Source organism: Equus quagga, chromosome 9, assembly GCF_021613505.1.
Source record: "Equus quagga isolate Etosha38 chromosome 9, UCLA_HA_Equagga_1.0, whole genome shotgun sequence".
Classification (NCBI taxonomy): domain Eukaryota; kingdom Metazoa; phylum Chordata; class Mammalia; order Perissodactyla; family Equidae; genus Equus; species Equus quagga.
In genome coordinates, this window is record NC_060275.1 from 867,181 (window position 1) to 880,126 (window position 12,946).

Genomic DNA, 12,946 nt, shown 5'->3' on the forward strand with positions numbered 1-12,946 from the left:
GGCTGCTCCAGACCGGCCGGCGGGGGCACGGCCCTTGCTGCCTCCGGCGTCTTACTTACAGGCCGGGCCTAAGCGGCAGCCCTCGCTTTTTCCTGACAACGTTCACTTAGTCCCCCAACTTCCTAAAACACACGTGCACACTCCTGTGCGTCCACGAGTAACCGAAGCTGCTCAGGTTGAGCGCGCGCATGAGGAGCGCGGGGTCTCCACCCACGGCCCGCGCGCCGAGCAGCATGCACAGCAAACTGTAAAATCGAGGCCTTGTGAGCGCGTTTCCTTCCCTTTACCCCCGCTCCCAGCTGTGTTCTAACTTTCCCCAGGCCTTGGCACCATGTAAGCCAGCATCTGCACTGGCAGGAGAATGGTGGCAGAGGGACCTTAGCAGAGCTGAGAATCAGGCCTGGGGCGGGGTCCAGGCGGAAAGGAGGGCGGGCGTGCAAATGTCTGCCGCTCATCCCCGCCGCCCTCCTCTCGGCCCTGCAGGCCCCGGCCCGGCCCGCGGTTCTGCTTTCTCCGGAAGCAGAGAACCTGCGGAGACACTCCCCGCAAGCTCCGCTGCCAGGACCCTTTTCAGATGGCTTTCTCCAATGATAAACTATAGTTCGCTCTGGCCTGATTCCGTTTCTAATAATAGTTCTCACTTTGAGACGTATTTTGGAGGGTTGTATTGTTTTACTTTGCCTTTTTTGCTGACCTTCAGGCAAATGGAAGTTCTGTTTTCTGTTGAGAAGCCGCAACATTTCATTTTCTCTCTTTTCGGTTTTTTCTTTTTAACTTCAGCCACCTTCTCATCCCCAGCAAAAATTTACACACAAATAATAGTGCTTATCATCTGTTTAGACTAAAACTTTTTGCTCAGCTGTTCCGGAGAAAGTGGGCACACACTTCCAGGAGCACATGTGCCCCAGGCTCCTGGGCCCTGTGGGGATAGGGGATTCAGGCTGCTTCATCCTAAAGCTGAGCTGGTCCCCACCTGGGTTCAGATCCCCAACCAAGGTAACCAGATGGGGTGGCGGTTTGTTAACTGCTCCTCTTACCACCCCCCCCACCCCCCCACCCCCAGTGCCTTTCCTCTTGTAAATGGTTTGGAGCTTTCTGCCAAGTCAGCAGACGCTCCTGTCTTGATGGAAATGTTTAGCTTGGCGCTTCCTCTCAGAGGCTGTGGTGCTCAGGGGCGCAGAGCTCCAGCGCTGGGTGTGACAGAGCAGGGCACCAGCGCCAGGCCATTTCTAATCGGGATTAGGAAACAACACACAGTTAAGTGGCGAGAGAACAGGGCGAGCTTTGTTCTCTTCTGGAGAGCCCGGGGCATTCTGTGTGGAGCAACCTCTGAATGGGTAGGTGGGTGGCTACCTACAAGGTCTGCATTTCTCCGCATTCTCCTCGTGGAAAAACAAGCACAGGGCCTTCAGAAACAACAGTGCTTAATGAGCTACCACCCAGATGCTCACTGAACTGGAGGGAAGAGCTGGGTTACCATTCCGCTTCTCAATTCTCGGATGGACACTAATGTCTTCCTCCCGCCTGCGGGACGAGGACAGCTTATCCCCCTGCCCTCGGCAAGGCCAGCGCCGACCCGCAGGGAGCTACTCTGCCTCTGCACCCGGCTGTCTGTGGGAAGGACCCGATCTTACTTTCTGGTTAGCCCAATTCTGTGGTCCTCACAAAACGTATCAACACTCTTTTAGTTGAAGGGCACCATACCACCTGGTGCCCCGCCTCTTAGCAGAGGCACTTTCAAACGCATTTTCTTAAGGAGGAAACAGGAAAAATCACCCTCTACACACACGTGTTTTTTTCTCTTGTAAGAGAAAAAAGATTCTTTATTGCAGGATGGACCACCGACTGTTCAAATAAAGAAACCTAAACTTTGAAAGACCTGCATTTTTTTAAAGCAGTGATAAGAAATATATGGGGAAAACTTTGAAATAACTGTCCCAAAGATTTAAAATCAAAACCTCAGCAAAAAAATTTTTAAACTTTTCTAATAGCAAAATCTTATTCGGTAAACATTACCTGATTTTTAGATTTAAACATTTTCTAAATTGAGGTGAAATGTAAGAAAGATAAAATACATCTTCCTTCCTTGATACAAAATACATAGAAAATAACAAAAGACATCTCGACACTGAAAACCTGCTCTGGTCCCGAGCGTGGTCTTCAGCCCCTCTTTGTTAAAGGTAAGGAAGTTCGCCAGGCGGGCAGTGTTTGGAAACTGCGCTCTAAGGCCACTGGGCCTCATAGTCATCAGAAAGGAGCCGGAAATGGTAGCATTCAGTTTCCAGCCTCCTCAGAAGGATGTCCGCCCTGATAAAATGTAAGAGGGCTCTTTGGCAGGTTTGCCAGCTTTCCTAAAGTAATTTAACTAAAATGCTTCAGCGCCGATAAGCCATTTGGAAAGGTGTCTCCCAGTTTCCACGAGGCATTTGATAGGAATCCCTCCCAAAGGTGCTGGCCACCCCTTCTCGAGGGTGTTCTGGGACTCCGGCAAGAGCATCCCGGGTAGGAGCTGGGCTGCTTTGGTCATGGCGGTGGTTCTTCTAAGGGCAGGGGGTGACGAGGGCTTGGCACTGAGACTGCACTGCTGGAGGGTAGGAGCCCACCGTCAGCGGCGGGCCGCCATCCCCAGGCTTCAGGGCTGACTCTTATGCCATCTTTGTGGCTATCAACAAGCAGCTTTAAACTTGGTCCCTTTTCAAACTGCCCTGAAGTATTGTCTGCAGTTGGAACTCTTACGTCTGCAAGACTGCAAAATGCCTTGAATTAGGGGCTGCGTTGGGACCGCACATTCGGTCACACTTAGTCCTGCGGGTCGAGCCACCAGCGTGACGGCGCCACGCGGAGCGGTCCCAGCGGGCTCAGCAATCTGGAGGCGGTTTGCGGAGCCCAGCGCTTGGGAGCATCCACCACGCACTGAACTCGCGGAGGGGCACAGAACCCCCACTCCTCGCTGTCTTCCAAGCCACAGGGTGGCCTTGCCCCGCTGGGGAAGAAACCAGGCCACCCTTCCTTCCCAAAGAAACCTCACTTCATCCCAAAGTGTCCTGTGTAGTTCTGACCGCCCTAACCTCGGCCCGGCCCGGAACCGCCTGCATTTGAACCGAGTTCCTACAGCCGGGATCCACTGAGAGGCTGCACCAGCGAAGGCCAAGTGCGTGCACTCAGCACTGGAGAAGAGGAGACACCTATTGGCAAGAAGGCGCGCTCGAAATCAGGGCTGCTCTGGGGAAACACCAGGGGGACACGACTTCTCAATCTGTGCCGCGCGCCTGCCGCGCGCCGGGGACGCCGCGCCCCTCCGGGCGCTGAGACCCCGGCCCAGCCTGCTCGCCCCTCCCCGACCGGGACCCCGCGGGGCGCGCGGGCGGGACGGGCGCGGGGCTGGGGGGCGCCAGGGCTGGGGGGGCATGGGGGGCCGCAGTGGGGGGCGGCGGCCGCGCCGGCTTACCTTCCTCCGCCGACTTCATGTTGCCGCCGGCGGGCGGCGCGGGCCTCAAAGTTTCTCCGCTCCCGCAGACTGCAGCCGGAGGACCGAGTGGAAACTTGGAAGGGCCTGGAAAACTGGTACTTGGCATCCACGCGGCGGCGGCGGGGAGCAGGAGGAGGAGCGGGAGCAGCGGGAGGAGCGGGTGCCCTGCGCCGCCGCCCGGGGTCGGGTCTCCGCGGGAAGGTGGACCTCTTCCCCGGCGAACGCGCGCCGGCCTGGGCTCAGCGCCGCGCGCCCCGGAGAAATGTCATTGAGGGGCGTGTGCGTGCGTGGCGGGGCCGGGCTGCGGCCCTGGGACCTGAGCGGGTGGCGGAGTGGCAGGGTGGCGGGGGCTCGGAGGTGTGGCCCGCGCCCCGGTCCCCGCTCCCGGCCGCCCGGTCCGGCGCGGTGACTGTGCCGGCGAGTGCGGAGTCTCTAAGTCTCGCTCTGACGCAGGGCCGCGCTCTGCCTCCTGCCTTTTTAAAGCTGGAAAACACCTCCCCCGCCTCCCCGCCCCCCGGCCGCTCCCGCGCCCTCCCTGCCGTGACATCACGCCCCCCCACCCCCACCCCCCCGCCCGCCCGAGCCGGAGCGGGGCCGAGCGCCCGCCCCGCCCCGCCCCGCGCCCAGCCGCCGCTCGCCCGGCCCGCGGGGCGCACCGGGGAGGGACGGGGCGCACCGGGAGGGACGGGGCGCACCGGGGAGGGACGGGCCGCCAGCGGGGGCCGGCGGGGTTGCACCGGGGCGAATCCACCAGCCTGGACGCCTAGGTCCACGCGGGCGTCTGAGAGAGGCTCCCTCTGCTTGATGAGGGGGCGGAGGGAGCCGGAGACGAGGGGGTGCGAGAGAGCCCTGCGTGCTGAAGTCATTATGTAAAATCGCAGGCTTCCCCCGCGGTGGAAATTTGGAAAAGCGCTTCCACTGGCAGGCCCGGGAAAGGAAATTCCCGTCCCGCTAAATTACTAACAGATTGCATGGCAGTCCCGGGACGTGGAGTTATTGTCATTTTTACTCTGTAAATACGCGAGCGGCCCAGACTGGCTGTTGCACGAGGTCGCGGGCGGAGGTCGAAGAGAACGGCGGGCGCAGCCCTCCCCGGCCCCCAGCCGCCGGCCCCTGCAGCCCCGGGAGGGCCGGGGGCGTTTTGTAGGCGAGACTTCGGGGTTTGGAAGCGACTTGGGGGGCTGGTCTGAGAGCGAGAGCGGGTGCTCGGGACGGCCTCCCAGCGCCGGCCGTTTCACTTCACACTTTCCTCTTTCCAACCCTCCTGCCGCTCCTCCGCGCAGCCCCGCTGCCAAGACGGGACCGTAGTTTCGTGTTGGCCTTGGGTGGACGGGCTTGGAGTGTGAGGGCGGTTAAAATGTCTGGCGTATAAAAATCGTAAATCTATTGCACGACACCCTTATGTGGTTTAAAATAAACCCAAAAGCAAAAGGCTTGTCTGCCCCGGGGACCCAGGAGGCCTGCAGGACGCCGGTGGATGCCCCAAACGACTCTGCGCGGGGCCCCAGGGAAACGGGGAGGGAGTGGGGGTTGGTGCCACACTGCCCCGTCCGGTGGGTTCGCTGGCTGCTCGGTGGATGTGGAATAACAGGAAGGTGCCAGCGGGAGTGATGCCCACGTCACCACCGTGGGTCATTCCTGCCGAGCGCACTCGGCACAGCCGACATCCCTGCTCCCCCTCGCAGGTCTCCCGCCGCGCGGGTGTGGGGAGGGGGTCGCCGCGCCTCTGCGCGTCTGGGTGGGCGTCACAGCCCTTTCCAGGGATCGCTACCTGTAGATCTGCTCCTTCGCCGAGAGCCGGGACTGGCACGTGCCTCGGTGACCCCAGCGCAGGGAGAAGGGGGCCCGGGGGTGGACGCTGGGGGTGGGGGAGACCCCACGAGGACACTGAGGCGCGGTGGGGGGGAGGGGGCGGCGGGGGCGGGGGCCAGGCAGCGCTGGGGGCCGCCAGGGGGCGCCAGGGCCGGGCCGCCCGCCCCTCCCGCGCCCCTCCTTTTAAACGGATCTCTGCGGGCAGCGGGGTGTCCCCAGACCTGGGGCCAGGATTTTGCTCGGAGAGTCTCCGCTCCCCCGTCCCAGCCCCTCTTCTTCGCCCCCAGGAGCCGTTGTGGGGGAGCGAAGGGAGGTCTGCAAGTTCAGTTAAACTCAAGGCCGACCCCTACCCCTCGCGGCCGCCCCTCCGGCGCCGCCACGCGCGCCCGGCCGGTCCTCCCGGACCCGGAGCCCGCGGGACCCACGGGGGCGGGGCGGGGCGCCTCTCGGCTGGGGAGGGGCCGCAGTTGGGGGGCTGTTGGCCGCTGCTCCTCCTCCTCCATTTCCCCCTCCTCCTGCTTTAATAAATAATTTTCACTCCATCCAGAAAAGCTCTTTTCCTGTCTGCTCTCAATGCTCTCCTTATTCCCCCGCCCGGGTGACGGAATCCCCGTCTGTTTCCCTCTGTTTAATGCCGTTGCCGGGACCACGGTGGCCGCGCGCCAGGGCGCAGGGAGTTCCGGAGGCGGCGGCGCAGCTCCGCGGCCAGCGCGCCCCCGTGTCCGCCTCGGCCGGCCCTGCGGCCACCGCGGGGCCACCGGGCTCCGTCTCCGCGGCCGCAGCCCCCCGCGCTCCCCTTCCGCCTCGCTCGGTCCTCCGGGCTGCTCTCGAGGTGTGTTTATGGCTGCTACTAGGAGAGACGTTACACGGATTTTATTTTAAGAATTGGTGATGACTAACGAAGTTAAAAGGAGCTGAGGACAGAAAACAAGACTATTTTTAGATTACTGTTGTTTCTGTGGATTATTGGGGCAAATACGCCCAGAGAAGCTTACCATTTTCAAAGTCTCTTTGGATGCCAAATCCTTTCTCCTGGAGCGCACTTGGGTGTTCATCCGGCCCAATATTTCCTAGAGACTCAGGCAATCCCCGTTGCTTGGGTTTTTGTGTTTAAGCACAACTGCCATGGAGACTCCATCCTCAGTGATGTGGGCGGTCCGGCCAGGGTCAGGAGGACCTGAGAACGCTCTGGCCTGGCTGGAGCTGCCCTGAAGGCGGCTGCTCTGTCCTCCTGCCCCGGGAGACGGGCTGGGGACCTGCCCTGCCCACCTGACCTGGAGCTTTCCATCCTCTGGTGCGTCTTCCGCACGCACTGCACTGGTCCAGGCTCCTGGACAGGCGCGGTAGCCATGGCCCAGCCTGCCTTCCTGTTACTCAGTTAAACACCTAGGTGCCACTGTTTGCTCCAGAAAATCGCCTCAAACATCTGCGAGCTAAACGTGAGTGTTTATTCTTGCTGGATCCACATTCTGAGCCGTGACAGTGGTCACTTTAAAACTTCGTTTAGAAACCTTTGAGCACCTGACTCCTCTGCCCGGCAGGTATGGGTTCTCCCTCCTGACAGCACCTTCTGACCAGCAGGGAACAAGCACAAAGGCTGAACAGAGATGCTAGGAAGTATGCTGGGGATGCTGGCGTTTAGCCAGACAGTGGAGATTGGCACTGAATTAAGAAATCAGAATTATGGAGAAGTTATTTACTTTTACGTAAACTGCTGAGATTCTTTTTCAAAGCCAGTGCAAGTGACTGTCACAGCTGTGGCTGGAGTTGAGAAGGACGGGGATTCCACACCTGTGTCGGCACCTGCAGACTTTCCTTTTAAAGTCTGGAGTTCTTAGAGATCCCTGAATTGGGGGCTCAGAGATTCCACACTGTGCTTTTATTTGTGAAGTCTCTTTTATCCCTCCCCTCGTCCCTGGAACATTGCAAAGGCTTCATCCCCTGCCTGAACTCAGCCCAGCCACGTGCTCCCGGCACCACCACGAAGTCCAAAACCCCAACTGTCAATCAACCAACTTACCCCCTTCAGCCCTGCCCAGGGCATCCAGATCAAGGCTACATGGCTCAGGATGGTGCCTGACGTCCTGCACCCTCCACAGCCAAGGACCTCCTCACCAGGAAGTCACTCCCCATCACTGTCACCCACCGGCTGAGATTTGGAGTCATCTCCCCCATCTCTGCTTGGTCAACTGCCAGAGCCGGCCTCTGCTCCTCCTTCCCCCTCTGCCTGGGGTCCTTACCACTGTTCTGATAGGTCCTTGCCCACCTCCCTAGCCCCCTCTCACTGCCTGTTAGTGTGGGGGCCTCAGTTTGCTTTACTGCCTAGTTTGTGGTCCATGTGGAGACTGTCCATGTGCAGTTGAGAAGAACGTGTGTCCTCCTGTTGCTGGGCGGACTGCTCCACAGATGGCTAGCAGTCTAGCTGGTTCCCGGTGTTGTTTGTGTCTTGTGTTTCCTTGTTGGTCTCCTGTCTGGTTATTAATCCATTATTGAAAGTGGAGTATTGGAGTCTCTTTTATTGTAGAACTATCTCTTCCTTCCTTCATTCCATCAGTTTTGGCTCCATATATTTTGGAGCTCTGTTGTTAGGTGCTCATATGTTTATAATTGTTATGTCTCCCTGATGAACTGGCCCTTTTATCGTTATGAAACATCTTTCTTTCTCTCTAATCACACTTTTTCTGTTAAAATCTATTTTGTCTGACATTAGTACAGCCACTCCAGCTTTCCTGTAGTTGCTCTTTGCATAATATATCTTTTTCCACCCTTTTAGTCCATTTGTACCTTTGAATTAAAGTGTGTCTCCTGGAGCCAGCGTGGAATTGGGTCATTTTTTAAATCCAGCTTGCCAGTCTGTGCCATTACATTGGTTTGTGTAATCCATGCACATTTAATGTTATTATTGATAAAGTTGGGTTTACATCTGACGTTTTACTTTGTTTTCTGTTCTTCTAGTGTCTTTTTTGTTCCTCTATTCCTCCTTTATCGCTTTCTTTTACAGTAAGTGAATATTTTCTGATGTAGCATTTTAATTTCTTTAATGATTTAAAATTTTTTTTCTTATTTCCTTAGTGATTGTTCTAGGATTTACCATATACATTTTATTTATTTATTTATTTACTTATTTATTTTTTGGTGAGGAAGATTGGCCCTGAGCTGACATCTGTGCTAATCTTCCTCTATTTTGTACGTGAGATGCCACCACAGCATGGCTTGGTGAGCAGCACATAGGTCCACGCACAGGATCTGAACCAAAAACCCCGGGCCACTGAAGCCTAGCATGCAAACTTAACCACTACACCACTGGGCCAGCCCTGCCATATACATTTTAACCTCATGACCAACTTCAGATTTATACTAGCTTAATTCCAGTGAGCATAGACGTGTTATTCCTACACAGGTCTTTTCCCTTTCCTCCTTTCTATGGTGTCATGTGGCACACGTTCCAAATAGTACAGTTACATAATTACCTTTACTGGCACTCTGGTTTTTCATGTGGATTCACATTTCTGTCTGGAGTTGCTTGCTTTCAGTCTGAAGAAGTTACTTTAGTATTTCTTGTAAGATGGGTTTGCTAGCAGCAAATTCCTAGTTTTTGTTTATCTGGGAAAATCTTCATTACACCTTCCTTTTTGAAAGCTACTCTGCTGAGTGTAGGATTCTTGGTTGACAGTTTAGTTTTTTCTTCGAGCACTTTGACTGCATTCCTTCTGGCCTGCATTGTCTCTGCTGAAAAGCCACTGTTGGTTTTATTGGGGTTCCATTATAAGCAATGCATCATTTTACTCTTGCTGTCTTCAAGATTTTCTCCTGGTCTTTGATTTTCAGTGTTTTTACTATAATGTGTCAGTTGGTGGGTCCTTTTGCATTTATCATTCATTGAGGTTTCCGGATGTGTAGGTTATTGTTTTTCAATACATTTGTGACATTTTCAGCTGTTATTCCTTTGAATATTTTGTCTTCTCCTTTCTCTGTCCCATTTCCTGCTAACAGTCCCATTACGCATATGTTGGTGCATTTGACAGGGTCCCACAGTTCTCTGAGGCTGTCTTCATTTTTCTTCATTCTGTTTTCTCTGTGTTCTCAGCTTCCATAATCTCCATGGAACTATCTTCAAGTTCACCCGTTCTTTCTTCTGCCAGTTCCCCTCCAGTGAATCTTTTACTTCAGTTATTGTACCTTTCAACTCCAGAATTTCCCTTTGGTTCTTTTTCATAGTTTCTGTCTCTTTCTTGATAGTGTCCATTTGACGTGACATTGTCATTGCACATTCCTTTACTCCTTCGCTCAGGCTTTCCTCTGGTTCTGTGAACAGCTCTGCGGCGGACGTCCTGAAGTACTTCTCTGTTAGACCCAGCACCTGGTCACTCTTACGGGCAGTTTCTGTCACCTGCTTTTCTTCAGATACGGCTCACGCTTTCCTGTTTCTTTGCCTGCTTCTTAATTTTTTGTTGGAAACTGGACATTTTAGACACTATATTGTACCAACTTTGGGTCTTGGTACCACCCCCCCCCAATCTGCGGATTGTTATGGTTGTTTGCTTGTTTATTTGTTTAGTTACTGGTTGGATTATTTTAGTAAAGTCTACTCCCCCTCACCCACAGTGTCCAGCCTCTGCCCTTGCTCCTCAGGGAGGCCCAGCCTGGGGACCCGGACAGTCGCTGTGGGATGTCAGCAGTACTGGCGGGGCTCTCCTTCCCCAACCACACCCAGCCGTTAAGCCCCACTAATAGGATTCCTCTGTTGTTTTCAGCAATGTCCCGGGGCACAAATTGCTCTACTAACCAGCCAGTCAAACTGTGGCTCTTGGGATGGAATAGTTTCTGAGGCCAGTGTCTGGTATTTGTTCTGACCCCAGGAGGGCTCCTCCAGATGTCCTCTACCCCAGTTCTTCCTGCAAACTAGCCAGCCTGCAGCCTAGGCTGTGTCTTCATTAGATCCGTGATTCTCCTCATTTTCCTTTTACAACTACCACTGCTCTTGAAAGCACCCTTGGGTTCAAACACCGCTTTCTGTTGCAAATGAAGTCTGTTCCTTTGGGAGGAACCAGGAGCTGCCTACGGCCTGTGTTACACCCTCCCACACACACACCCCACACACACACCCTCTCCCGCAAAACCTCTGCCCCAGGCTGTGGAGTTGGGGATGGAACAGTGGTAAGCTGCACCCCCTCCCCACCACCCCCAGGAGTTGAGTGCTTGGGGGCAGCACGCTGAGGTCCTCACATCACCTCTCCTAGCATGGAACCACCTCTTCATGAGTGGAGAGAAGGGATCATGGCCCCAGTATTCTCAGCCACATCCAGGGAGCACCTTCATCCCACAAGGGGCAGTGGACAGAGTAAGGGAGCCCCCCCCTCCAGTGGACCCCTCCAGGACCCCAGGGACTCAGCCAGCAGCAGGCAGCGGGGGGCAGGACCAGCCACACTGAAGTCCCACTCCTCCTGGGAAGAAAGCCCCGGGCTGGGGCCTGGGAGCGGGGAGCCCTCTGTTCCTGGCTGCAGCCTCTGGGGTGGAGTCTCCTCGCAGAACTAGGGAGTCTTGGTTCAAATACCAAAGACTCTTGCTTTCTTAGTGAGTTTTCATAGATGTTCTTGAACAGATGTTTCATTTGCTTTTTGCCCTTAGGACCAGTTCCAGAGGCATTAAATGGCTGCTTTTGTTTTAAAGGATTTTCCAGTTTCACTGGCGAGCGAGCAGGTCTGTGGAGCTGGTTACAATGGTCTTCACCTCTCAGGGTTGTTGTGCGGGTTAAACGAGGTGACATCCCTTAGGTCAGCGACTGCCCCCTACTGATTGCTCAATAAACTGTAATTATGATTTCAGAGCAACACTGTTATGGGCTGATTTGCGTCCCCCCAAAAGATGTGCTAGAGTCCTAACCCTCAGTCCTGCGAGCGTGACCTTATTTGGAAATAGGGTCTTTGCAGATGAGCTTTGCTCAGAGGAGGTCCTTGTAGGGGGGCCTGATCCAATATGGCCGGTGTCCTCATAAGAAGAGAGAAGAGACACGTAAGGAGAAGGTCATGTGGTGACAGGGGCAGAGCCTACAGTGATGTGACAGCAAGGAACACACGCACCCCGGAAGCGGGAAGAGGCAAGGGAGCATCCTCCACTACAGCTTCCGGAGGCGGCGCGGCCCTGCCCATCCCTTGACTCTGCACTCTGGCCTCTGAAACTGTGAGAGAATACATTTCTGTTAGCTTGAGCCACCCAGTTTGTGGTTATCTGTTATGGCAGCCCCAGGGGACCAACACAAATGCCAAGTGGTTTTTATTTCCCTCCAGGGTACCACGTCACATCATGCTGTCTCCTTCCCTTGAATGCCTGTGGCCCAGGAGGTGCCCCACCCAGCTCTCCTCCCTCCCAAGGACTGCTGTGGAGCATGGCTGACAGCCCCAGCGGTGCCACCTCTGCATCCAGCATCCGTGGGTACCACCACCAGGCCATTCTCGCCTGACACAGCCCTCCCCCATCAGACCGCCTTTGCTTAGGGACCCCCGTTGGCCTGGCCCACACTCCTTATGGGATCATGGGGCCACCTCCTACTCCTTTCAGTGGGCGTGCACCCCACTGAGCCAACAGGACCCAGGCCTGGTGCTTCCTGCCACTACTAGAGGTTGTCGGGGGTAAGCCCACAGCTCCAAGGCACCCACTGCCCACTGAGGCCGATGTGGGGACAGCAAGTCCAAGGGCAGATTCCTGAGCTGTTTAAGCATCTGAATCCAGCGGGAGCTGGAAGCCACCTCTGAGTTCTTCACCTGCAGAGGGGACAGCTTCCCTTTTTGGCTCAGTCTAGTTTGATCTGAGATTCTGTCAAAACTATAGGAATCCTAGATCATACGAGAGTCATAGCTAGGAGACAAAGAAACAGCAAATAAACATGGCCAGACAGGATCCTTTCTTGCTCCATGAGGATGGGGAGGGCCCAGCTTCAGAGGCACATGGGAAATCACGGTGCTGGGGAAAGGAAGGAGGAAGGAGGAAGAAGGTGGAGGCGAGATGAGCCCTGCCCCGCGGGGCCGCATCCGTCGGGCCTGGCACAGCCTGCTAGCGAGAAAAATGCCTCATTTTTGCCCTGACTTCTCTCGGAAAACACAGTGGGGTGGAGCTGACATCCCGTGGTGTGTGCGGGTCCTGCTGTGCTGAGTGTTAAAATCCGGCACGAGCTCCTGCACCAGTTTGGACATTCGGCCCCTGCCCAGAGTACCTGAGGGCCCTGCTCCCTCTCTGCTCTCCCCTCTGCCTCAGGCCGACTGTGGGCTCACGGGGGTGGCCGGTCATGAGCTTGACTTTGTGTCGAAGGAGCAAGAAGTATACCAAGGCCGAGACGGCAGACACTCTGCTCTCTGAGTCTCAGCCTCCTCTGCTGAGCACGTTGCAGGACGAGAGGGGTTCATGTCCCTCACCTCACGTCCAGGGAGAAGGTGGCATGGCTCAGAAGCCTCCTCCTGCAACATCTGCTCATGTCCCCAACCTGGGGGGGAAGACAGATTCTGGCTTTTGTTTCTGGCAAGATCTGGGTTTTGCACCTGTGAATTCACAGTGCTTTTCTCTTGAAAATAATAATAGTAATATTAGTTTTCTAATGGCAACATTGTAACTTTTTTTTTTTTGCCAAGGAAGATTGGCCCTGAACTAACATCTGTGCCAATCTTCCTCTAT

At 55.4% G+C, this 12,946-nt stretch overlaps 1 protein-coding gene across 4 annotated transcripts in view; it reads right to left on the reverse strand.

Moving 5' to 3' along the window:
• The window catches only part of NFATC1 (nuclear factor of activated T cells 1), a 124,682-nt gene extending 120,698 nt beyond the window's left edge, over nt 1–3,984 (reverse strand). For 3 of the 4 annotated variants that reach the window (XM_046671230.1, XM_046671232.1, XM_046671229.1), the window contains exon 1: nt 3,449–3,984. In XM_046671230.1, coding sequence (XP_046527186.1) covers nt 3,449–3,575 — 127 coding nt within the window. In that variant the 5' untranslated portion in view covers nt 3,576–3,984. The remainder of the gene's footprint in view (nt 1–3,448) is intronic. The other variant, XM_046671233.1, reaches the window with a different exon arrangement.
• Between the last annotated feature and the right edge of the window lie 8,962 nt (nt 3,985–12,946).